We start from the raw sequence: 27205 nt of genomic DNA on the forward strand, positions 1-27205 counted from the left end.
TCCACAGGACATGGTCTAACTGGCTCACTCTGGGGAAGCACAGGTCCCTCGAGGGAAGTTGGGGTGGGGTGGTGATACTGGATTAGTATAGGGGAGGTAGGAACTCTAGGGTGCTGGGACAGTAGCCTGAGCTGGAGGGGTTCACTTCAGGGGCCTCTGCCTGGGATGTGCAGAGTCCTTGGAGGTTTCAAAGGTGAGCTGACTCCAGATGCAGCCCTGGTCCCTCTTACTTCACTGATCCATTTCTCAATGCCCACCACTCCCTCATGAGCTCAGGGGGGCTGCCTGGAGGCAGAGGTCTTTAAGAAATGAAGGAGGAAGTAGGGCTTGGGGAGATCTGTCCTGAAGACAGATGTGGCTTCCGATGTAAGCCAGGCCATCAGTTTCTTGTAATTTCTTATTATGTTCTAGGAGTTGTGAAACTATTAATAACTGAATAAGGAAAACAATAATCTGATTAATGTATTATTTATTATATTATTGTTAATAATCAGTTCTGAGACAAAGTCCAATTCAAAACATATTACTGAGGATTCTATATTAGTTGATTTTAGAAATGGCATGATCCAAAGCTACTTTTCAATAAATTTTCTTACATAACCTTTAAGGAAGGAATTGTTCACCCCCATCATTTGGCTCTGGAAAATCCTTATAGGCAACATTTTTACATTAGAAAAACAAATTCAGTATACTTGTTACTGAAGGTTCACAGGGATGATATGCACAAACTATAAAAATTACACATCAGTATTTCTTTTGAACACACATTTGAATTTAAACAGTTTAAACAATCGGTGTTTTAGATGAATTTGAAACATACTTCAAGAATGGTTAACAGCTCCTTCCCTTTCTGATGCACTGTGAAAAAAACTTCCTTTCTTATTTCTTCAGCCAGCAGTAGGAGCCACGAAAATGGTGTCCCAAATTAGATTCACTTTATCCTCCTGAGAAACAAGCTGGAGAGGTTTTGGATCTGGCGAAATACATTATCCGAAGGGAAAGGACTGCAGAGAGAGAAGCCCCGCGTCTCCAGAGTGGGCCCGCCATGGCCCTTAAGTCTGGGCCATGCTGCGACCTCGGGAGGCCACACAACCTCGCACACGCACACGGGCGGCTCAGAGGGACTTCATGCCGGATGCGAAACACTGGTAGGAACAGGAAGCCCGGGGTTGAGGAGGTGACAAATCCTGGATGGCCTGAACCATTTTACACTTGATTCTACTTGCTGGAACTCTGTGGGACACCAGCAAGGGTTTTTCCAGATAGTTTGTCCATGAGAAACCAGAGTCCCCTCACTGATTCAAAGACATTCACTGTCTGTTGTGTCATGCTACCAACAGTTGTGATAGTTTAATGGGTAGGAAAACCCACGGGTTTAAACCCAAGTTTTCTGTCACTAACATGTTTCTAACGAACTGGTATCAGACTGCTTATGTCCATGTCAATACCATACATACATCCAGTTGCTTTTTTTCCTTCTACTCTTTCTTTCAGGAAAAATTCGGTTATCTAATTTTTGCCATCCGTCGGTCTTCTGTTTTGGACAGCAACTGTCCCGTACTGGCTGCAAAATACGCATTTGTATTGACCCATGAGATGTAACTACAAAGTTGCATGTTGAATGAGTTCCATCGCTCCGGAGCTACGCTGAATGAGACCTGATTACACTTACGCATGCTCACTCATATAAAAATATATATCCTCAACTTCGTAGAACCCCTCATTTATATACCGCAAAATATGTTCCTTGATGCTGACATCTTTTTACCCAATCTTGCCAATCAGCTAAGAAACGCCATAAGACTGGGAGATAAAACCTTTTAAAGCAAGTTTTGTAGCAGACATTAATTTTTAAAAAAGGTCTACTTTTAGAGCAGCAGTTAGAAATTTTGTCCTTGTAATATGTAAATAATACTGTTATATTAAATTGTGGATTTAAATAAGTTTAACGGTTTCTTGTCTCTTCAAAAAATAATACCGATTTCTGTGTTACTTAACGGCTTCTCCATCCTTCCAGTTCCAAGGAATACAAACGTCTCCATCTTGCATGACAGAATAAAAATGTGAAATGCAGAGATGCATCCCTCGTAGGTAAGGCAGCGACTGTTCTAGAAGTCTCTTACAACAATCCACCATTTGTATACTAGAAACGCTGGGCTCCTTATAAAACTTTCCCAGAGAAAATTTCTTCGTTGAAGCCTCTATCAATTCATTTTCAATAACCTTTAACCTGTCATATTGAAAATAAACGTAATATTGCCACAAGCTATCACCAAATAAAATAATATAAAATGTAGATACAATTTTATATTGTATTATATATTGGGGCTCTAATATTATATATTGGGGCTCTAACTTTCCACTCTCAACATTGAAAATGGTGTTGCCCGCAAGGGGCGAATTACATGCTCAGAACACATGCCAATCGTTGTCGTGCATGTATCTCTAAAAGTATTTGTTAAAGCTTTTTTAGCAGCAATGGGTAAAAATAATTAATACATAGTTTAAAAAGTTCTAATCCTGCATCACTGAGCAGCTGTTAGTGACCAAAGAAGGCAGAAAGCAGAGTGTAAAAGCCATAGTTTTAGGAACCACCTGCTCTCTGACCCTTGGGCAGTAATGACTTCTGGAAATTCCCAAATACCCAAGCTGGCCCCCTGAGGAGGAAGGGCTCACTCCACTCACTTCCAAACCCATCAGCTCCCTTTCTGCTCCCTCCCCTTCACCTGCAAGCAACAATGCCTCTTCCATCAAGGGCTTGCGTAAAGGCCTGCAAAGTAGACGACTCCCGGCAGAACTTGGTGTCTTAAGTACATTATCCCACAGGTGGTCAATGTTTACAGATATGTTTTAATGTTTATTTACTTATTTGAGAGAGAGAGAGAGAGAGAGAGAAAGCATGAGTCAGGGAGGAGCAGAGAGAAAGGGAGATAAGAATCTGAAGCAGGCTCCAAGCTCCAAGCTGTCAGCACAGGACCCCATGCAGGGTTCAAACCCATGAACTGTGAGATCATGACCTGAGCCGAAGTCAGACACTTAACCGACTGAGCCACCCAGGCGCCCCAGTGAACATTCTTTTAAATGGTTGTTTCTTCTATATGTCAGTATCGAAATTATTTAAACATTCTTCTATTATTGTACATTTCCATGGTTTCCAGTTTGTCTAAGTGACATTAAAATTTATAGTATGTGATATAGGGTAGGAGGAAACGTGAGTGAACTTCCACAGAAACACTGAGTGAGGACAGTCTGTCTGGGGACAGCTGGCTTACCGCTAGGCCCAGGTTACCCTGGGTCACGACCGCCCTATGTAAGAGCTGTGCACAGGTTATTCCCAGCCTCCAAACACAGCAGGGGTTCCACAGACAGTGCCTGCACTCTCCCTGGCAGCCAGGAGGTGCAGCCAGGCGGTGTTACGAGGCAGTCTTGAGAAGGCCACGTGGAGTCTACCTGGGACCCAGGTACTAGCTTATTAGCATAGTGGTTTTAAACCACTGGCAGGCTCCTGCAGAGCTATTCCGAGGTTCCCTGTGGGGACGGGGGCCCCTAGTTCCCTTCCTCTTCAGACAGAAAACCAGCGAGTTTTTACCTTTTTTATAATTTGAATTTCCACTCAGAAATCCACTTTATAGAGATATGCAGCTAAAAGGTGAAAACCACGGTCTAGGAGCACACTTCATCTGAGGGAAGCCAGTAGTCTTAACCACCTCCTGGTGATTACAAGGAGGGCAACCTTGATAGGGTGGGGAAACAGAGCAAAGGAGAAGAGAAGGCAGAGTGGAGGGGACCTCTGGGCCCAGAGTCAGAGGTCCGCAGAAGGATGAAAGCAATGATTATGAGGGGAGGTATACTGGGACCAGCAACAAAGTGGCTTCCTCTCCACGGGTGGTGAAGCAGGGACGAAGGCTCCAGGGCCAGGGCCAGAGCAAGGCTCAGGCAACATGCAAGTTACTGGATTCAGTCCGTTATCTTCCCGAAGGCCTCCTGTGCGCCAGGCGCTGATGCTGGCACTGGAGGGAATAAGAGACAAAAGTCCCTGCCCTTGTGGTACTCACATTCTGTCTGGGTGGGCACAGGCACTGAATAAATAAGGAAAAGAGCTTGTCAGAGGCCGATGGTGGTGGGTTCGAGGGAGCAAGGCAGACCAGGGCATGTGGAGGGGGTGCTGCAGGGGAGGGGGCTGGTTCCGCTAACCGCCAGGGAAAACCTCACCCAGAAAGAAGGTAGATGCGAGCTGAGACCCAGAGGGAGGTGAAGGGCAAACCGGGAGGACACTGGGAAGAGGCGCTCCAGGCAGGTGCCAGGGGAGAACAGAAGGGCCACGCGGCTGGGGCAAAGTGAGCGAGGGATGAGTGGAGGGGGTCCTGGCCTGCAGGCCACTGACGAGCCCCGACTGGGCTTCTCTCAGAGTAACTCACTCTGGCTGCTCTGATGAGCCACTGTATTGACCCGACTCACTGGCAGGATGGAACTCCCAAAAGCTAACCCACGTGAACCGCATTTCTTTTTATCTGACTTCCTCAAAATCTAGTAGCAATACACTGAGCCTATTAAGTGGCCGTTGAGAAGACAGAAGCAGCAGCGGCAGTGTAGCCAACAAAATTGTCAGCCCTGACGATGACAGGCTGGCCAGGGCTGCTCCCGAGGGTTCGAGCTGACTCACGACTGAGAAAATCACATCACAAACATGGAGGCTGAGCACCCAGTCAGGAAGTAGGTGTTTGTGCCATCGGATCCCGCCAACGCAGCTGTCACCAACCCCACGAGCCAAACAAAGACGCAGCTCCTTCACTTAGTTTTTATATGCAAACGACCCCGTTATTTCCTGTCAGAGGGATGACTTCCGTGGCCCTCCTCCACTGCCACCCTCGATCTCTTCTGAATGAGCAACTGGTAGGCACGGAGGGGTGAGCGGGTGGCAGGACAGGAAAACCTGGAACCAATGCCCCAACGGTCCACGGCTCAACGGTCACCTCTACCTTCTGGGTGCCAGTCTCTGTCCTCCTTGCTGCCTCCCCGGACACGTGCAGCCACCTTCTCTGGGCCTCCGTGGCCTTCGGGGAGCAGTAGCCCTGGTGCTTCTCACTCAGCCCCACCCTGGCCCAGCTACCCAGCGCTCGCACCTCCCACCAGAAACACATTCCAGGACGGCAGGGACCCGGCCTCCATCTTTCTATCGATGGCACCTTTCAGTCATGGCAAAGGACAACTGAATGAATGAATGAATGAATGAATGACTTCTCAGTATCCAAACCTCCTTTGCCAACATCTTTAGAAAAACAACCCTGTTTTGAGTGTAATATCCTCCTTTCTTCATAGTAGAAACATTATTAAGCAGTATCCACTGGCCACAAAACAGGAAACTGTTGGCTAAGATTCCTTCAAAGATACAAACGACACAGATACAGGACTGCTTATGAACTGCAACAATTTTTTACTTCTAATCTCTTCTCCTTTACTTAAATTCAGATGAAGCTTGCTTTGCACCAGTAGGTCCCAAAGTTTTAAACAGAAAACATGCCTGTCATCTTTCTTTCTGATACTCTTATCTTCGTTCTGCTCTTGAGTTGACTTTTATATTAACAAGTCTTGATCCTCAAATTGAGGCACATGGTGGTAATGTAATTTAGACTCTTATATCAGGAAACACCATATGCATTTCTTGGCAGAATAAGGTGGGGGGTAAGTAAACATGGACTATGCACCAATGAATCAATTTTCTAAGTGTAATACAGTTTTTATGTCCCATATTTATGAATTCTGAATATTCAAATTTTTATTTATTTATTATTATTATTTTTTAATGTTTATGGTTGAGTGAGAGAGAGCACGAGCAGGGAAGGGACAGAGAGAGAGAGAGAGAGGATCCAAAGCAGGCCCTGTGCTGACAACAGAGAACCCAACACAGGGCTCGAACTCATGGACCGTGAGATCATGACCTGAGTCAAAGTCAGACTGAGCCACCCAGGCGCCCCTGAATGTTTAATAGACTGACTGGTAGGAAGTTACAGAGGGTTCATAGCACTCACTCTTCTTTCCTCTTCATGTTGTCTCTTGCCTGTTGGGCTTTGGTTAGAATAAACCACTGGAGCTTTGTTGGATCACAGAGGCTTGGGATGTTAAAGTGCCCGAGTTCATGCAAGCTTGGAGCATATCTGTCACTGTAATGAAATATACATAAAAGGAAAAGTCACTGATCTCTCATCCCCCACTCTGCCCCCAAAGAAAACATGTTATTAGTCTGATTAGTGATAAGGGAATTTTTCAAGAAAACCCATTTTAAAAGTATAGCAAAATTACATTTTAACTTTTGCTGTCCCCAAAGAGACACTTTCAGGATAACCACATTCTTCCTCACTGTATGGCCACCCTCACCTGTAAATGGAGGCAGTAGCCCACTAGACGGTGAGGTGTGCTTTTATTTTTATCTTTATTTTTATTCTTATTATTATTTTTTTCAACGTTTATTTATTTTTGGAACAGAGAGAGACAGAGCATGAACGGGGGAGGGGCAGAGAGAGAGGGAGACACAGAATCGGAAACAGGCTCCAGGCTCTGAGCCATCAGCCCAGAGTCTGACGCGGGGCTCGAACTCACGGACCGTGAGATCATGACCTGGCTGAAGTCGGACGCTTAACCGACTGCGCCACCCAGGCGCCCCGAGGTGTGCTTTTAAACAGCAAGCACAGGCTGTGAAAACAATGTGTGCACAACAAACACAGGCTGATTCAAATTAGTCTAATGCTATAAAGTTTTCCACAGGATTGACTTTGCCTTGAAGTGGCAATGTATTTCAAAAATGTTCTAGAGGTTCAATCCTTCAATCCTCTCATGTTGGCTTTTTTAATGTGTAAAGAGCACTGCTAACAGGAGTGACATTCTTTTCTTTAGTTCCTAAGAATCACACAGTGAAACACAAAACAATTTAATCTACCTACACACACATCTAAGTGAAAGAATAAAAATAATTCTTATTTTAGATATTTACCTGTTAAGGATCATTTTTAAACCACGTAGACTTCGAGGGTGAAAGGGTATTCTATTTTTCAACAGCCGATTATAGAACACATCAAGAAGAGAGTAATACTCTTCAAGTGTCAATACTGGCTGCAACTCTTCGATATAAACCACTTGTATGCCACCTAGAAGATAGCTTATTTGGTCTTCTAACAGCATCAGCCTCCTCCGAAGGTCAAAATAACTTGGTAATCTTTCAAAAAGCTACAGTATTTTAAAAAATGAAAGAAATACTTAGTTTAATAACATAAAACTAAGTAAACATAAAACATAAAACAATGTTAGGATTCCAATTAGTGGTATTGAGAAATTTTAACAACAAAATTGTTTTTCTAGAAGGAAAGCTCAAATAAGTACTATGACTTAATGTAGGGCTGGAAATATTAATATTCAAAACAACCCACTGTAAATCTTAGGAATTTTTAGATAGGACTGAAGAGATTGCAGAAAAAAAAGAAATACGTTCCAAATAAAAATAAGTCCTAAGTACTAACATTTAAATAATCAGGTAAGTGGGGCACCCGGGTGGCTCAGTTGGTTAAGTGTCCGACTTTGACTCAGGTCATGATCTTGCGGCTCCAGACGCGAGTTCGAGCCCCACGTCGAGCTCTGTGCTGACAGCTAAGAGCCTGGAGCCTGCTTTCCGATTCTGTCTGTCTGTCTGTCTGTCTGTCTCTCTCTCTCTCTCTCTGCCCCTCCCCCACTCGTGCTCTGTATGCCTCTCGCAAAACAAACATTTTAAAAAAATTAAAAAAAAATCAGGTAAGAATCTCAAATTAGTTTAGAATGATTATATGGTCTAATAAAGAAGGGTCTGGGAAATAAAGTACATGTAGTTCCCTCCAAGTATATTTCTTGAGATTTACTTTTAATTACAACAAAACTCAATTACATGCAATAAATATCACTGAGCACCTACCATGTACTTAAGCACTAAACTGTGTGTACAGATTATAAAAGGTGGGCCCTGCTTTTCAGCTGGGGTGCAAGGAAACAAAACAAGAACCAGGATTCTTTGTACTAAGTGCCATGTAAACGTGAGTGGACACAGGGGAGAGGTTCAAGCAAAGGTTTCTAAGGAAATCTAATGTGACCAGTCTGAAAACCTGAGAAGACAACCAGGATTTAGCAAGAGTTAGATATGTGTGGAAGTGTTTTGGGGGTAGAAAGAAGAACATGTGTAAAGATGGAAGCATGGCAAGGGCAGCACATCCCAAATTCTGGAGTCTGGTGTGGCTGGAGTGTGGCACGCGTGTGGAAAGGAAAAGGCTGAAGACGCGGGAGCGGCTGGACTGGGGAAGGCCCTGGGATGCTGCACTGAGGACTCAGACTTGACGTAAAGAGCTGGGGATGTACAACTCGCAGAGGAGTCGAAAGGCATCAACAACTCTGCGATGATAAAAGCAATAGCGGTACACAAGTTATTTGTAATGTATTTCCAACACTTTGTGAAAATAATTTCCCTACCCACTTTTTCCATTTTTTGCCTCTTAATGAGTTATCCATGTATGAATGGTAGCTACCTTTAAAAAACTTTTTATTTTCACAGAACATCTTTCATACAGTTTCCCCAACGGTAACATCTAACAAAACTACAGTATACTATCACAACTGAGAAACTGACATTGAAAACAATCCACTGACCTTCTTCAGACTTTATCAGTTTTACTTACACTCGGGTGTGGGTATGGGGGGCGGGGCGGTGTATGTGTGTATATGTAACTGTATCCCATGTGTAGACTGACGTGCCATGACCACAGTCAAGATACAGAACAGTTCCACTCTATGGATCCTGCATGCCTACCCATGCACTAGCCACGGACCACGGCGGGGAGAGTCCCTCACTCTCCAACCCCTGGGAACCACTAATCTGTTCTTTCTACGATTTTATTTTAAGACCATTATGTACATGGAATCACACAGTATGTAGTCTTTTGATACTGACTTTTTTCACTCAGCACAATGTCCTTTTGTGCCAATCCACCCAAGTTGTGGCTGGTATCAGTAGTTCATTCCCTCTTTTTGTTGGGTAATATTCTGTTGTACGCATGTGTCACAATTTAAACATTCACACACTGAAGGACATTAGAGTTTTTCTAGTTGTTGGCTATTATGAACATTTATGTACAGGTTTTATGGGAACATAATTTTTTACTTCTCTAGTACAAATGCCCAAGGGTGCAACTGCTGGGTCATATGGTCACACTTGTTTAGTTGTGTACCATCACACTCTTTCCCAGACTGTCTGTAGCACTCTATACCCCCACCAGTGACCAGTGCCAGAATTTGGTGGTATCATTACTTTTCATCTTAGCCATTCAAAAAAAATTGCCATCTGTAGGTCACCTTCTGTGACAAACCTGTTCATGTCTTTTATTTTTGTTTTTGGATTGTTTGAGGGTTTTTTTGACTGTTAAGTTTCAGAGTTCTTTATACATTAGGTACACAGACTTTGTCAGAGACGTGGTTTGCAAATATTTTCTACCAAATATTTGAATAGCCACTTCACAAAAGCAAGTAAGCGGATGGCAAATAAGCACATGAAAAGATGCTCAACATGATGGGTCATTAGGGAAACACAAATGAAACCCACATGAGATAGAACCATACTCGTGGTAGAACGGCTAAAACTAAAGACAACCATTGCAAATTTTAGCAGTTTCTTAAAAGGTAAAATGCCCTAACATGTGATCCAACTATTCACGGACAAATGTTCCTAGCAGCTTTATTTCCAACAGCCCAAACCAACACAGCTCAATGTCCATCAGTAGGTAAATGGATAAACAGACTGGGGTAGATTTAGATGATCAGATACTAACTACATGGCAATAAAAAGGAATAAATTCTTGATACATGCAACAGCATGGATGAATCTGAAAAAAATTATGTTGACTGAAAGAAAACAGAACCTGCCCCCCCGCCAAAAAAGAGAAGTATATACTTTGTGATTCCACTTATAGAAAACTCTAGTAATATAAACTGATCTACAGTGACAGCATGCCAGAGGTTGTTTGTGGAGAGGGTGGTGGGATGGAGGAGAGGGCTTACAAGTGGACACGAGCACACTTTTGTGGGTGATGGATACGTTCACTATCTTGTTGTGGTAATGGCTATTTATACAGGTTAAATCTCATCAAATTATATACCATCTGTGCAATTTATTGTATGTCAATTATAGCGCAGTAAATCTGTTAACACCAAAACAATAGAATGCAAGCCTTTTAGGCGGTGCCTCAGAAAGACTACAAAATTTCCAAATAAAAACTGACTTAAAAATCAGGCCCCTAAGTATTTTAACTACATGATAGTAAACACCTAATCTGAAAACAGCCGAAACTATGATTCAAGTTGTTTTTTAGTTCATTGACGTAACAACAGTTTGAGACAAGCGTATGTCCATGACAAATCAGAGATTCTTTTGTTTTTAAACTCTTCCTTACTTTTGTCCAGTGATGATGGACATCCATTGTTCCTAGCATCACATGGCCCACTGCACTCATCCCGGAGCGGTCTGTAAATATTATTGTACATCCTGATGATAAAAACACAAACCCTTTGGTCACTGTCCAGAGATGCTTCATTCACCACTGTGCAAATAATTACTTAAACTTAGCATACAAATTCAGGATTAAATTAGGTAGAAGCTTAAAGGCTAATTTTATGTTGCTGTTTTATTCAAAGGAACACATTTAAAAATTCAGCTGTGATATGGTCACATCTGTAAGGATTTTTAACACTTAGTTTTCCTCCACAAGTTACAGATGTGTATAGCAGCTGTGTGATATTTGAAAAGAAAATGGAAATTGTTTACCTTTTGCATTTTTAAGTGTTTCCAAGTTCTGCTGTGCTAGGCGGCCTAAACTGTGAAGCTGGCTACAGCGATGGGCGATGCCCCAGCCCCTCTGCCACCTAGGACACCAGAGCACAAAGGCACATTAGCAGCAGGCATCCCTGAGGGAAGAGCCGTGCATTCACCCCAGCTGCTTAATTCCTGTGAAAGACAGAGAATTAATTCCTGCGAATGCTTTTTTCAAGTAGTCGTGTTTTCCAACTAGCTCATTATTTTATGAAACAACCAAATGGAAAATGAATGGTTGGCCAGAGGGTAAAAATATTACTACTATGTTCAGGTACCCAAAGATTTAAAACAAGCAAATACAGGGGCATCTGAGTGGCTCAGTTGGTTGAATGTCTGACTCTTGATTTTGGCTCAGGTCACAGTCCCAGGGTCATGGGATAGAGCTCCAAGTCTAGGTCTATACTGAGTGTGGAGCCTACTTAAGATTCTCTCTCTCTGCCCCTCCCCATTCACCCTCTCTCTCTCTTTAAAATCAAATAAAACAAACAAACAAACAAACAAACAAATAAAGCAAGCAAATACACTATGCTGTTTCTATTTTAAAATAAGGGAATGAGGGGCCCCTGGGTGGCTCAGTTGGTTAAGCATTGGACTTTTGATTTCAGCACAGGTCATGGGTCATTCTTGCTCTCAAAATAAAGTTAAAAAAAGAAAAAAGAAAAAGAAAAAGAAGAGAATGAAATAGGAAACACTTAAAAAAATCTTTTCCATCTCCACATCACTCAAAGATGATGATTTTGTTTTAGATTTAAGTTTTTTTTTTTTTTAATTTATTTATTTGAGAGAGAGAGAGAGAGAGCAAGAGAGCAGATGGGAGAGATGGAGAGACAGAATCCTAGGCAGGCTCCTTACAGTCAGTGCAGAGCACAATGTGGGGCTCGAACTCATGCTCCATGATATCATGACCTAAGCCAAATTCGGACACTAACTGACTGAGCCACCTGGGGGCCTCTGGATTTAAGTTCTAATTAGGAATTCCAGTTAGGTTTATCAGATTCTTTTTATCTTATTCTGGACTAAGTGATTTTTATGACATGTGATCTACTTATTTTATAAATGAACACTAAATCTTAGTGACAAGATGGAACCTGATGTTCACATGATGTTACAGAGGCACTGGTGTGCAAATGTAATATGTAAATATATTATTATTATATAATAATGTATATTATATGGCACTGATCTTTAGCAGTGTCTGAACACCCACCCACCTGTGAATTCTAATTCCATGGCTTACTAGCTCTGTGACCTTGAACAAGTTGCTTCTGTCCTTACTAAGCTTTCCTTTCCATACATGCAAAGTGGGATCACCTCCTCCAGCACAGCATAAATCACGGGGAGAATATATGTGAAGGAGTAAGACTGTCAAAACACGTGCTCAAAAAACTTAGGTTCCTTCTTCACCCTATCACTGATTCTGATGAAAGTCATTTCTGTTAAGATTAAACCAATTTTCAAAAATTTTCCTTTAGCCCACAGTTGAAGAAGATATCATTTCAAATAAAATTAACACTGTGATAGAGCTACTAAATACAGTTCCTATTAACAAAGGGTCTTTCACACAGGCTGAATAGTTAGAAATATCATTGGTTGCAATGTCTCCATCTTTTGGAGGTTTGGGTAATTTTCTAATAGTGGAAAGCCATCATGCCCATGGTCCTCAAATGTTTCGGTCTCAGAACGCTTTTGCACTCTGAAAAATGGAGAACCCCCAAGAGCTTTTGTTTATGTGGCTTATATTTATTGACATTTACCATGGTAAAAATCAAAGCTGAGAAATTTCTACACCATATTGTAACATAATGCTTGTTTCTTTTTATGTTTAAGAAATCCTTTAAGGGGCGCCTGGGTGGCGCAGTCGGTTAAGCGTCCGACTTCAGCCAGGTCACGATCTCGCGGTCCGTGAGCTCGAGCCCCGCGTCAGGCTCTGGGCTGCTGGCTCGGAGCCTGGAGCCTGTTTCCGATTCTGTGTCTCCCTCTCTCTCTGCCCCTCCCCCGTTCATGCTCTGCCTCTCTCTGTCCCAAAAATAAATAAACGTTGAAAAAAAAAAAAAAGAAAAGAAATCCTTTAAAAAAAATCCTTTTATTTTCCTAATCCCAGTCTCTTTGATAGATCATTTAGAATTTGCACTAGAAAAAGTTACTTTTATGTACAGGAATTTATTTTACAAACTTTTAAAAGGGATCTTGTTATTTGGTTGGAGCTAGAAAAGTCCGTGCTACTAGATTGTGGAATTGGAAGAATGCCCTATAAACAAAGCAGGGCCTAAAAATATTGACCTGATGATCAAAGAGCAGCTATCAGCAAAAAACCCAACACCCCACATACCCCAAGTCCACATGTTTTCCTTGAAATCTGAATTCTCTTATAAAACTATGATTTGAAAAAAAACCCCAAAACCCACTATGATTTGAACATACAAGAACAGAACATATACGTCTTATCAATACCGGGCAGGCACAAAGAAAAGGTGCTATTATGGTACCCAAAGAGTCATTTCAGTTCAAAAGAAGAAAAAGCATCCTGTTAATGAGGGTTGAAAACAACAAAGCAGGTTACAAGAAACAGTAATAGCAATGTCCAAGCTTCACACTGCACAAGTTTTTTTTTTTTTTAATATGAAATTTATTGTCAAATTGGTTTCCATATGACACCCAGCGCTCATCCCAACAGGTGCCCTCCTCAATACCCCTCACCCACCCTCCCCTCCCTCCCACCCCCCCATCAACCCTCAGTTTGTTCTCAGTTTTTAGGAGTCTCTTATGTTTCACAACAGTTTCTCAGAGTTCTCCTAATGGGGAGTCCTCCCTGGTGGGGAGTCCACCAGGCCCTGCCCTTTCTCTTCCTTACCATTTTAAACAGCTGTTAAATCTGTTTTTATAATAAACACCTACATGTATCTTTATGTACCTTGCAATTTCCAGGTTAATGAAAGCTTCTTTAAAAAGTCATGTTGGGGCGCCTGGGTGGCTCAGTCAGTCAGACTCTTGATTTCAGTTCAGGTCACAATCTCATGATCGTGAGATTGAGCCCCACATTGGTCTCTGGGCTGGGCATGGAGTCTGCATAAGATTCTCTCTCTCTTTGTCTCTCTCGCTCTCCCTCAGCCCCTCCCTTGCTAGTGTGTGCTCTCTGTCTCAAAAAAATTATATATACATTAAAAAAAAGGTCATGTTATAAAACATGGAACCAAGAATACAACACTCATTTTCTCTCTCCCTTAATTTTAAACTTGGATACTGATCTCACATGATGGAGGAATAATTATTTTGTATATATTATGTGCATATGGAATAGATATTTTTCTTATAAACATTACTTTAAAAAATTAAACTGCTATGCTAAAAATGTCAGTATGTAAACTTTAGTTCACTGTTTTCAGCAAGAAATTGATCATTTTCTTACACAGATGAACATTTGACAATTTCTGAAAAAGATGACTGAAGATTATTTAGTAATCAGAATAATTAAATTAAAGATGCAAATATCTAACTGCTGGAAAGCTTGACCAATAGGTAGCACCTGCTTACTCCCATCTCCAAATTAGGCTCTGCCTTTGTTACCTGATGTCCGAGAGCTGCAGCTGATTAGACAGGTCATCTTTTAGACGATCTAGTTCTTTTCTAAGTGGCAAACTGTTCTTCAACTTTCTAACTGCACTTTTCCCATTGTTATCTAGCCAGGATCTGGAAAGAAAAAACAGACATACACACTTTGTAACACTGACTATAATGCAAGTATTTCTAGTACTAAAAGATATAAGCACTACTGTAAAGTAGCCCCAGTATTAAACTGAGTTTCCAACCAAGCCTTTACCAAATTATAAGCAAAACACCAGGTGGGGAAGAGTTGAGCACAGCCCACAGTAGCAGAGTGGACGGGGCATGTGGTAAGGTTGAAGGAAAGGAGGTGGCAGTGAGCCCCAGGGGAGTAAATAGACAGGTATTTTTGGAGACTCTGGGGTAAAAACAAAAACAAAAACTGGACTGGTAAGGTCTGGCCACTGTGGGCCTTGGATAGAGCTATGGGGGAGTAAACACTGAGAGCTCAGGGAATTAATGATGAAGATTAAACTAAGGAAGGAGTTGGAGTCTACCCAGCTAGAACCCACAAAGTGATCTTTGCAAGTTCCTTCAGCCATGGGCATTGCCTTCTCAATGTCACCAGCACCATTAGCTGTGCCTTCTGAGTCTGACTCTTTCACCTTATTAGTTTGCCCATCTGCTCTGGTTAGAAGTGTAGCTCTGCCCTGTCACATGGACATGGCTGAATGACGGGCTAGTGCAGCCTACTGAAAGGCGTAGCACATGTGACTGATTCTGAAGTATCCTGACGTTTGAAATCTTTATCCCATCTCTAGAAATCTAGCAACAGGTTTAGCATAATTAAAATTTAATTTTTTTATATACAAAGGAAGTTATCGAAACTAGAGTAGGATTTAAGAGGTGCTGACAGAAGAGACATTTTAAAATGATCAAAGTTGATAATCTTGAAACCAATAAAATCTTTCTGCATTTATCCAATGCCTGATACTGTGCTGTGCTGAGATATAAGGAAGATAAAGTCGCTGTGTAAAGGAAGACACACTTACTAAGGAATACAGAGATAAAAAATTAGGATAGATGAGCCTTTGTGAGAACAGAGGAAGAATGAATTCTGTCTGTAAGAGTCTGTGGAACAGGCGATATGTGACCTGGAACCTGAGAGACGTGTCAGATGTTTCCAGGCAGATTACTGTCGGGGGAAGGGCAAGCCAATCATGCTAGTGCGCTGGGAACCGTGAGGTGAATCAATGTGCCCAGATCATATAATGCCCCGAGGGAGGGAAGTATGAGATGAGACTAGGGAGGAAGGTGGGAGGACTTGCACATTGGGAGAAGGAATTGGGACTTTATCCTCTAAGTAAAGGTATTCAACTTTTAATTAATTTTTAATTCACTAACTCTGTATAGTAATTAATAACTCTTCCTACTCCCTTTTTAAGAATATTGGTAAAAATTTTGTCATCGGTGCATAATGGAATAAATAAGAAAATAAATAAAAAATCTTATTTCACCTCACTATTATAAGCTATTGCATTATAAATTTTCAAGATTTTCCTCATTTATTAATATTATTCAACTTATTTTAAATCATATAAGAGAAAGCATGATTTGTTGACAAATGAATCATCAAAGAACATGCCATATTTGGTTGGAGACAAAATGTCTTAAAATGTAGGCTGAAATATAATCTTATGACTATATGCTCATGACCTGACTTTTGGAATTCTTACATTTAGTGTATAAAAATCAGCTGGTCTAGTTTAACAGTTTTTGTGTTTTGTTTCTAAACACTGAGATAGAAATGAAGCTTCTAAACACAGTATTTACTACATACATGTAGATAAAGATACATGTTTCCTAGCCTCAGCCATGAGGGGTTTGGGAGCTACGGAGCACATCTATCCGCCCCAGACCTCAGATTCTACAAACCATTCCTTACTAAAAAGAACGAGAGCTTCCTGGCAAAATGGCTGAATCAAACATTGGGGCATGGACAGTCCAGATGAGCCTGGAACGACTTAATGAATCAGAAAGCAAAACTTCCCAAGGAACGATAGGGACATAGGAGCCAGCTTGAAGGGATGATGAAATTAGAAAATTGTTATATGGATGCTATCATTTAATATGTGATTTAGGCAAGAATCATCAATGAAGATTAGGGCTAAGGGGTAAGAATGCGGTGAGTAAAAGGATATCTAAATAGCTGTATCTCTTCAAAAGCAAGTAACCGAAAGGAAAACTTTACTATGGAAAAACAGAGGTAATCATCTTACTCATTTTTTTTTCTTTAGTGCACTGGTTGGACCCTCTAAGACATGTAAGTTATAAAGGGGGGCAGCAGTCTTGTTGCTGGCCAGCTTGTTTCTCCTCTCATCTGCTTTCTATTTTTCAAAAATTCCTCCAAACATGTCTCTTACTGACATTCCTTTGCTTTCTCTCACTAACCTCCATGAACTTTCATAAATTCCTAAGGATCTGCAGGCTACCAAAGAGAAATGCTTCTCTGGATAATGCATGAGTTATTAAGGGGAATGACAGGATAAAATTGAATATGTAGGTTAGGGGGAATACAGAATCTAGGATGCAGGGAAGAAAAACCAACAGCACCAGATCCTTTAGGAAGTTACAATCTAGGAGAAAGTAGCAACGCAGATTTCCATTAAGTATTTTTGAATGATCTTTTTCTCCCCTAAGTAAGAACTATGAAAACAAACTGGAATAAGTCAAGAGCTACATTTACTTTAAAACTTGTCTGGACATACCCTCCCCCTAACTTCTGTCCTATGACTGGCCAGTGTACTTTTTCAGTATCTCTTTTTGAAAGATACAGTCTGTAGAATAATTTCTGTAAGGGTTTCATTTCCTCCATTACCTTATTACCTCATGAGGGAAAGATAAGTCATCCCTTACCTAATGTTGTTTTAAATTCAAACTTCAGATTTCAATTTCATCTCAGGAGATCACTAGACAACCTACATTTTCACTATGCAAATTAAACCATAAGGCAAAGAGAAAAGTGTATCTTCTTGTCCGATATGGAGACACATGGTTATCCTGACTGTCCATATTCTAGAACTAAGAGACAGAATTCTATGTTATTCTCTGGATGGATATAAAAAGGACATTAAGGGCACATGGTGGCTCAGTCAGTTAAATATCCGAGTCTTAATTTAGGCTCAGTACATAATCTCGTGGTTTGGGAGTTCAAGCCCTGCCTGCTCCCCCACTGACGGTGCAGCGCCCACCTGGGATATTTCTCTCTCTCTCTCTCCCCCCTTCCCCCCCTTTATCTGCCCCTCCCTTGCTCATGAGCTCGCTCTCAAAATAAAAAAAAACATTTAAAAAATGTTAAAAAACCAAAAAGACAATTAATGCCTGAATTTGCCATAAAAATAATTTAAATTCTTAATTTTACAATCATAGTCATTTGTAAAATTTGAACACTTGATTTTTAATGGGGAAAAGTCCATTCAAATTATTATTGAGATTAAAGAGCCATCTTATATTTATTCTATAATAAAATACAGTTAAACCATACTTTAAAAATTTTTTTTCAACTAAATTTTATTTTTTTTTATTATTTTTTTTATTTATATATGAAATTTATTGTCAAATTGGTTTCCATACAACACCCAGTGCTCATCCCAAAAGGTGCCCTCCTCAATACCCATCACCCACCCTCTCCTCCCTCCCACCCCCCATCAACCCTCAGTTTGCTCTCAGTTCTCAACAGTCTCTTATGCTTTGGCTCTCTCCCACTCTAACCTCTTTTTTTTTTTTTTCTTCCCCTCCCCCATGGGTTCCTGTTAAGTTTCTCAGGATCCACATAAGAGTGAAACCATATGGTATCTGTCTTTCTCTGTATGGCTTATTTCACTTAGCATCACACTCTCCAGTTCCATCCACGTTGCTACAAAAGGCCATATTTCATTTTTTCTCATTGCCACGTAGTATTCCATAGTGTATATAAACCACAATTTCTTTATCCATTCATCAGTTGATGGACATTTAGGCTCTTTCCATAATTTGGCTATTGTTGAGAGTGCTGCTATGAACATTGGGGTACAAGTGCCCCTATGCATCAGTACTCCTGTGTCCCTTGGATAAATTCCTAGCAGTGCTATTGCTGGGTCATAGGGTAGGTCTATTTTTAATTTTCTGAGGAACCTCCACACTGCTTTCCAGAGCGGCTGCACCAATTTGCATTCCCACCAACAGTGCAAGAGGGTTCCCGTTTCTCCACATCCTCTCCAGCATCTATAGTCTCCTGATTTGTTCATTTTGGCCACTCTGACTGGCATGAGGTGATACCTGAGTGTGGTTTTGATTTGTATTTCCCTGATAAGGAGTGACGCTGAACATCTTTTCATGTGCCTGTTGGCCATCCGGATGTCTTCTTTAGAGAAGTGTCTATTCATGTTTTCTGCCCATTTCTTCACTGGGTTATTTGCTTTTCGGGTGTGGAGTTTGGTGAGCTCTTTATAGATTTTGGATACTAGCCCTTTGTCCGATATGTCATTTGCAAATATCTTTTCCCATTCCGTTGGTTGCCTTTCAGTTTTGTTGGTTGTTTCCTTTGCTGTGCAGAAGCTTTTTATCTTCATAAGGTCCCAGTAATTCACTTTTGCTTTTAATTCCCTTGCCTTTGGGGATGTGTCGAGTAAGAGATTGCTACGGCTGAGGTCAGAGAGGTCTTTTCCTGCTTTCTCCTCTAGGGTTTTGATGGTTTCCTGTCTCACATTCAGGTCCTTTATCCATTTTGAGTTTATTTTTGTGAATGGTGTGAGAAAGTGGTCTAGTTTCAACCTTCTGCATGTTGCTGTCCAGTTCTCCCAGCACCATTTGTTAAAGAGACTGTCTTTTTTCCATTGGATGTTCTTTCCTGCTTTGTCAAAGATGAGTTGGCCATACGTTTGTGGGTCTAGTTCTGGGGTTTCTATTCTATTCCATTGGTCTATGTGTCTGTTTTTGTGCCATTAAAATTTTTTTAAACATTTATTTTTGAGAGAGAGAGAGTGTGTGTGTGTGGGGAGGGAGGGTGGGGGACTCACAGAGAGAGAGGGAGACACAGAATCCAAAGAAGGCTCCAGGCTCTGAGCTGTCAGCACACAATCCACGCGGGGTTGAACTCACAAACCGCCCACATCAGACGCTTAACCGAGTAAGCCACCCAGGTGCCCCAAACCATACTTTTTTTTTTAACTTGAAAAAACTTTTTTTAAATGTTTATTTTTGAGACAAAGAGCATGAGCAGGGGAGCACAGAGAGAGAGGGAGACACAGAATCTGAAACAGGCTCCAGGCTCTGAGTTGTCAGCACAGAGCCTGATGCTGGGTTCCAACCCACGAACTGGGAGATCATGACATGAGCTGAAGTCGGAAACTTAACTGACTGAGCCACCCAGGCGCCCCCACAAACCATACTTTTTAAACTTTACTAGTCAAGAACTTTAAGAAATGTTGAAATTTCTTATTATAAAAATTTATCAAAAATGAAATAATCCAAATAAATAGTATTCATGAATATATATTTTTAAAAATAGTAATAGTTTTGTGTTTAAAACTTTATTGATGCACTAAAAACCATAAGATGCCTCGGAATACACCAAAGCAAAGAGGTGAAAGACCTATACTCAGAAAACTATAAAACACTGATGAAAGAAATTGAAGATGACAGAAAGAAATGGAAAAAAAAAACATTCCATGCTTATGGATTCAAAGAACAAATATTGTTTAAATTTTTCTTTAATTTATTTTTGAGACAGAGAGAGACAGACCGCGAGCGGGGGAGGGGCAGAGAGAGAGGGAGACACAAAATCCGAAGGAGGCTCCAGGCTCCGACCTGTCAGCACAGAGCCTGACGCGGGGCTCGAACTCACGGACCACGAGATCATAACCTGAGCCGAAGTTGGAAGCTTAACCAACTGATCCACCCAGGCGCCCTTTTTTAAAATTAAATTAAATTTTTTTTTTGAAGAACAAATATTGTTAACATGTCTATATTACCCAAAGCAGTCTACACATTTAATACAATGCCCTATCACCGGGCATTTTTCACAGAGCTAGAACAAACAATCCTAAAATTTATATGGAATGACAAAACACCCAAATAGCCAAAGCAATCTTGAAAAGGAAAAGCAAAACTGGAAGCATCACACTTTTGAACTTCAGGTTATATACGGAGCTGTAGTCATTGATACAATATGGTAGTGGCACAAAAACAGACACATAGATCAGTGGAACAGAACAGAACAGAAAGCCCACAAGTGGACCCACAAATATATGGCCAGCTAATCTTTGACAAAGCAGGAAAGAATATCCAATGGATAAAAGGACAGTCTCTTCAACAAATGGTCCTGGGATAACTGGACAGTGACATGCAGAAGAATGAAACTGGACCACTTTCCTACACCAGACACAAAAATAAATTCAAAATGGATTTAAGACCTAAGTGTGAAACAGGAAACCATTAAAATCCTAGAGGAGAACGCAAGCAGTAACCTCTTTGACTTCGCCCATAGCAATTTCTTACTAGATATGTCTCCTGAGGCAAGGGAAACAAAAGCAAAAATGAACTATTGAGACCTCATCAAAATAAAAAGCTTCTGCACAGCAGAGGAAACAATCAACAAAACTAAAAGGCAACCTACAGAATGGGAGAAGACATTTGCAAATGGCATACCTGATAAAGGGTTAGTATCCAAAATCTACACAGAACTTCTCAAACTCAACACCCAAAAATAAATAGTCCAGTTAAGAAACGGGCAGAAGACATCAACAGACATTTCTCCAAAAAAGACACACAGATGACCAACAGACACATGAAAAGATGCTCAACATGACTTACCATCTGGGAAGTGCAAATCAAAACTACAATGAGATATCGCCTCACACTTGTCCATATGGCTAAACGTAACAACACAAGAAACAACAGGTGTTGGTGAGGATGAGAAAGGGAAACCCTCTTGCCCTGTTGGTGGGAATGCCAATTGGGGCAGCCACTATGGAAAATAGTAAGGAGTTTCCTCAAAAAGTTAAAAACAGAACTACTCTACAATCTAGCAATTGCATTACTAGGTATTTACCTAAAGAATCCAAACAATACTAATTTGAAGAGATACATGCACCTTGATATTTATAGCAGCATTATCAACAATAGTCAAATTTTGGAAAGATCCCAAGTGTCCATTGACTGGTGAATGGGTTAAGAAGCCATGGTGTAGTGGGGGAGCCTAGGTGGCTCAGTCAGTTAAGCATCAGACCTCGGCTCAGGTTATGATATCCTGATTTGTGAGTTCAAGACCTGCATTGGGCTCTGGGCTGACAGCTAGGAGCCTGAAGCCTGCTTCAGATTCTGTGTCTCCCTCTCCCTGCCCCACCCCCGCTCACATGCATGCTCTCTCAAAAATAAAAATTAAAAGAAGAAGAAGAAGAAGAAGAAGAAGAAGACATAGTGTAGGGGCGCCTGGGTGGCTCAGTCGGTTAAGCGTTGGACTGTTGATTTTGGTTCAGGTCATGATCTCACCGTCTGTGGGATCAAGCCCCATGTCCGGCTCTGTGCTGACAGTGCAGAGCCTGCTTGGGATCCTCTCTCTCTGCCCCTCCCCTGCTTGTGCTCTCTCTCTCTCAAAATAAATAAATAAACTTAAAAAAAAAAAGGAAGACGTTGTGTACACACACACACACACACACTGGAATATTATTTAGCCATAAGAAAGAATGAAATCTTGCCATTTACAATGATGTAGATGGAGCTAGAGAGTGTAATGCTAAGTGAAATAAGTCAGTCAGAGAAAGACAAATCACTCATATGTGGAATTTAAGAAACAAAATAAATGATCATAGGGGGGAAAAAAGAGAGGAAAATCAAGAAACAGACTCTTAACTACACAGAACAAACTGATGGTTACCAGAGAGTTAAATAGGTGACAGGGATTAAGGAGGGCACTTGTCATGAGCACTGAGTGTTGCATGGAAGTACCGAATTGCTACATTGTACACCTGAAACTACTATTACACTGTTAACTGGAATTTAAATTAAAAAATAAATAAAAATAAAAGTTTTACTGAAATGTAATACACACACCATGCATGTTGTGTATATTCTCAGAGTTGTGCAATCACCAGTACAATCAATTTGGGGATACTTTCATCACCCTAGTAAGAAACACATAGCAGGGCGCCTGGGTGGCTCAGTCAGTTAAGCATCCAACTCTTGATTTCAGCTCAGGTCATGATCCTACGGCTCCTGAATTTGAGCCCTGCATGGGGCTCTGTGCTGACAGTGCCGAGCTTACTTGGGAATCTCTCTCTCTCCCTCTCTCCTGCTCTTCCCCTGCTCTAAATAAATAAATAAACTCAAAAAAGAAAAAGAAATCATGTACCTATTAGCAGTTACTTCAATACTCACTTCCACCTCTAAGCAACCACTAATCTACTTCCTGTGTCACAGATTTGTCAATTCTATACACTTCACATAGATGGAAGCATTCAATATGTGGTCCACTGTGACTGCTTCTTTCTCTTAGCATAATGTTCTCAAAGTTCATCCATGCTGTAGCATGTATGAGTACTTCCTTTGTTTTTAGGGCCAAGTACTATTTTCACTGTATGAATATACCACATTTCGCTTAACCATTCATCCATTGATGGACCTTTGGGTTATTTCCACTTTTTGGTGATTATGAGTAATGCTGCTATGAACAAGTTTTTATGTAGACGTGCTTTTTTCTACATCCTTCTCAATACTTGCTATTTTCTTTTGATTATAACCATCCTAGGCTATGAAGTGTTACCTCATGGTAGTTAATTTACTTGTTAGACCTTGCCTTGGTTCCAAAAATGATTTCATTATACTTATAATAATAAATATGAAACATGTATTGTTATAAGATGCAGGGAAAGAGAAAAAATGCTGGTAATGAAATCAAGCCACAGGGAAGTGGTATATAAAAATGAATACAGGAATATCATGTACAGGTTCTAAAGTTAGACTGCAGACTGAAGACAACTGGTTTAGTTCTTAGGCTAATGATTCTTTTGAGATAAAAATATTTCAGTAACTCAAGAGAAGTTCAGTTTTTCATGGATACAAGAGGATGAAAAGGACAACCATGATCCAAATCGCAGTAAAGTTAAAATGGCATAAATTTCAAACTCTTAGGCCTCAAACTACATGGAACTACATGACATTTACACCACAGCTTTCCAAACTTCTCTGATGGCAACCCACAGTAAGAAATTTTAAATGGTGACTCAGTATACACACATATGCATATACATATATGTTTACACAGAACTCAAACGAGTATTTTGAGAAACGTTGAAATTTACTGAAAATATATATTTAAAAAATGTTTAAAAGGAAGAACACAAAGCAACTTTGCTGGTCCCAAATCACTAAACTGTGTCATGACTTGTTATTTGAAAAACACTGACTTAGCCTGTAAACAAGGGGAAGAATAAATAAAGGCATGATAGGAGTTAAAATTTCCAAACATTCTATAGAAATAATTCCAATGTTATAGTTGTCCAAGGTGTCATTTCGTGGACAAAGATTGATTTACAACTTAGACACTGAAGGTGAAAAAAAAACTACTTGAGCAAAATTCGAATGGAGAAAACAGAAGTCTGACATTTATTGGTCTTCCAGTATCTGATAGAATAGCTTTTCAATGATCCTTCTACAGTTTATGTTTTCTCAATGGGAAAGATATTACATATGTGATTATTTTATTTTGTTTTCAAAGTTTATTTATTTTGAGAGAGAGGGAGAGAAAGAAGGAGAGAGGGACAGAGAGAGAGAGGGAGACAGTGAGAATCTCAAGCAGGTTCTGCACTGTCAGCATGCAGACTGATGCGGGGCTCGATCCCATGAACTGTGAGATTATGAACTTAGCTGAAATCAAGAATTGGACACTTAACCGACTGAGCCACCCAGGTGCCCTGGGATTATTTTGTTTAGACATAATGGATCCTGTTGGCTCCTTCCAAATACAAATTATATAATTAAAATCCATTTTTGTTATAACAGTATTTGATAATCAGAGAATATATTCAAAATATGAACATACTAAAATCTACAAAATGGAGTGGCATTTCCTAATCTTTTTGAGACTGGTAAATTCCTATTACAGTATATAGTTAAAGAAAACTCCTGAGGTATTAAAAATTTAATTTTATTCTTTTTAAATGGTTATACAGTACAATGAGTTTGAAGTAAGCTAAAGCATAGTTTGTTGAGAAATTCAGAATATCACAGCATGTCCTAAAATGTGGATTGAAATACAGTTACCGGATGTAGTATGAAAACAGATTAAATGGAGCTTTTATGACCTGATAATTCTTCTATTTAAAAAGCAATCCCAACTGATTTATTTTCACAATTTATGTGTTTTATATCATAATAGTAAGAGACTACTTCAACCTGCACTTCTCAACAAAAACAGAATTATTGAAAAAATTAAGTCTAAACTAAATAACATTGCTGCTATATCTTCTCTTTTTATTATTATATCCTAAAATATTAGAAGTATCTTAATGTGCTTTCCAAAATGAATTTTGATCAAGTGAATATAATTTATAAATCAAGTGAAGATCAGTTTGATGTAAATTTGATGCTCCTTCTGACCATATAATTCAGCATGTGCTCTGATTCTTCTTCTGCAGCCTACATATATAAGATGAAATTAAACAATACAAGAATACAAACAAAAACTTAAACTGCAGAATGGCCAAAATGACCATGGTGGCCAATAAGTTTTGGTTGAGTTATAGGCACCCTAAATCTTATCAAGTGGTGTCACACAATTCATGAGTTGAAAGCTTTAAAATGGTTCAAAAATTTTGTAATTATTTTTAAAATAATTACTAATTTATTTTTTTTTTATTTTTCAATACATGAAGTTTATTGTCAAATTGGTTTCCATACAACACCCAGTGCTCATCCCAAAAGGTGCCCTCCTCAATACCCATCACCCACCCTCCCCTCCCTCCCACCCCCCATCAACCCTCAGTTTCTTCTCAGTTTTTAAGAATCTCTTAGCTTTGGATCTCTCTCCCACTCTAACCTCTTTTTTTTTCCTTCCCCTCCCCCAATGGTTTCTGTTAAGTTTCTCAGGATACACATAAGAGTGAAAACATATGGTATCTGTCTTTCTCTGTATGGCTTATTTCACTTAGCATCACTCTCTAGTTCCATCCACGTTGCTACAAAGGGCCATATTTCGTTCTTTCTCATTGCCCGGTGGTACTCCATTGTGTATATAAACCACAATTTCTTTATCCACTCATCAGTGGATGGACATTTAGGCTCTTTCCATAATTTGGCTATTGTTGAGAGTGCTGCTATAAACATTGGGGTACAAGTGCCCTTATGCATCCGTACTCCTGTATCCCTTGGGCAAATTCCTAGCAGTGCTATTGCTGGGTCATAGGGTAGGTCTATTTTTAATTTTCTGAGGAACCTCCACACTGTTTTCCAGAGTGGCTGCATCAATTTGCATTCCCACCAACAGTGCAAGAGGGTTCCCGTTTCTCCACATCCTCTCCAGCATCTATAGTCTCCTGATTTGTTCATTTTGGCCACTCTGACTGGCGTGAGGTGATATCTGAGTGTGGTTTTGATTTGTATTTCCCTGATGAGGAGCGACATTGAGCATCTTTTCATGTGCCTGTTGGCCATCTGGATGTCTTCTTTAGAGAAGTGTCTATTCATGTTTTCTGCCCATTTCTTCACTGGGTTATTTGGTTTTCGGGTGTGGAGTTTGGTGTGCACTTTATAGATTTTGGGTACTAGCCCTTTGTCCGATATGTCATTTGCAAATATCTTTTCCCATTCCGTTGGTTGCCTTTTAGTTTTGTTGGTTGTTTCCTTTGCTGTGCAGAAGCTTTTTATCTTCATAAGGTCCCAGTAATTCATTTTTGCTTTTAATTCCCTTGCCTTTGGGGATGTGTCGAGTAAGAGATTGCTATGGCTGATGTCAGAGAGGTCTTTTCCTGCTTTCTCCTCTAGGGTTTTGATGGTTTCCGGTCTCACATTCTTTTATCCATTTTGAGTTTATTTTTGCGAATGGTGTGAGAAAGTGGTCTAGTTTCAATCTTCTGCATGTTGCTGTCCAGTTCTCCCAGCACTATTTGTTAAAGAGACTGTCTTTTTTCCATTGGATAGTCTTTCCTGCTTTGTCAAAGATTAGTTGGCCATACTTTTGTGGGTCTAGTTCTGGGGTTTCTATTCTATTCCATTGGTCTATGTGTCTGTTTTTGTGCCAATACCATGCTGTCTTGATGATTACAGCTTTGTAGTAGAGGCTAAAGTCTGGGATTGTGATGCCTCCTGCTTTGGTCTTCTTCTTCAAAATTACTTTGGCTATTCGGGGCCTTTTGCGGTTCCATATAAATTTTAGGATTGCTTGTTCTAGCTTCAAGAAGAATGCTGGTGCAATTTTGATTGGGATTGCTTTGAATGTGTAGATAGCTTTGGGTAGTATTGACATTTTGACAATATTTATTCTTCCAATCCATGAGCATGGAATGTTTTCCTGTTTCTTTATATCTTCTTCAATTACCTTCATAAGCTTTCTATAGTTTTCAGCATACAGATCTTTTACATCTTTGGTTAGATTTATCCCTCGGTATTTTATGCTTCTTGGTGCACTTGTGAATGGGATCAGTTTCTTTATTTGTCTTTCTGTTGCTTCATTATTAGTGTTTAAGAATGCAACTGATTTCTGTACATTGATTTTGTATCCTGAGACTTTGCTGAATTCATGTATCAGTTCTAGCA

At 40.3% G+C, this 27205-nt stretch overlaps 1 protein-coding gene across 3 annotated transcripts in view; it reads right to left on the reverse strand.

Annotated features, from left to right (window-relative positions):
- Positions 1-452: 452 nt before the first annotated feature.
- The window catches only part of TCAIM (T cell activation inhibitor, mitochondrial), an 84087-nt gene continuing 57334 nt past the window's right edge, over positions 453-27205 (reverse strand). For all 3 annotated transcript variants that reach the window (XM_040479585.1, XM_040479586.1, XM_040479587.1), the window contains exons 6-11: positions 14441-14563; positions 10829-10926; positions 10458-10549; positions 6989-7221; positions 6030-6161; positions 453-2230 (exon numbers count right to left, since the gene is read on the reverse strand). In XM_040479585.1, coding sequence (XP_040335519.1) covers positions 1990-2230; positions 6030-6161; positions 6989-7221; positions 10458-10549; positions 10829-10926; positions 14441-14563 — 919 coding nt within the window. In that variant the 3' untranslated portion in view covers positions 453-1989. The remainder of the gene's footprint in view (positions 2231-6029; positions 6162-6988; positions 7222-10457; positions 10550-10828; positions 10927-14440; positions 14564-27205) is intronic.

Source organism: Herpailurus yagouaroundi, unplaced genomic scaffold, assembly GCF_014898765.1.
Source record: "Herpailurus yagouaroundi ecotype Mexico unplaced genomic scaffold, PumYag 159, whole genome shotgun sequence".
In the NCBI taxonomy this organism is placed as follows: Eukaryota; Metazoa; Chordata; class Mammalia; order Carnivora; family Felidae; genus Herpailurus; species Herpailurus yagouaroundi.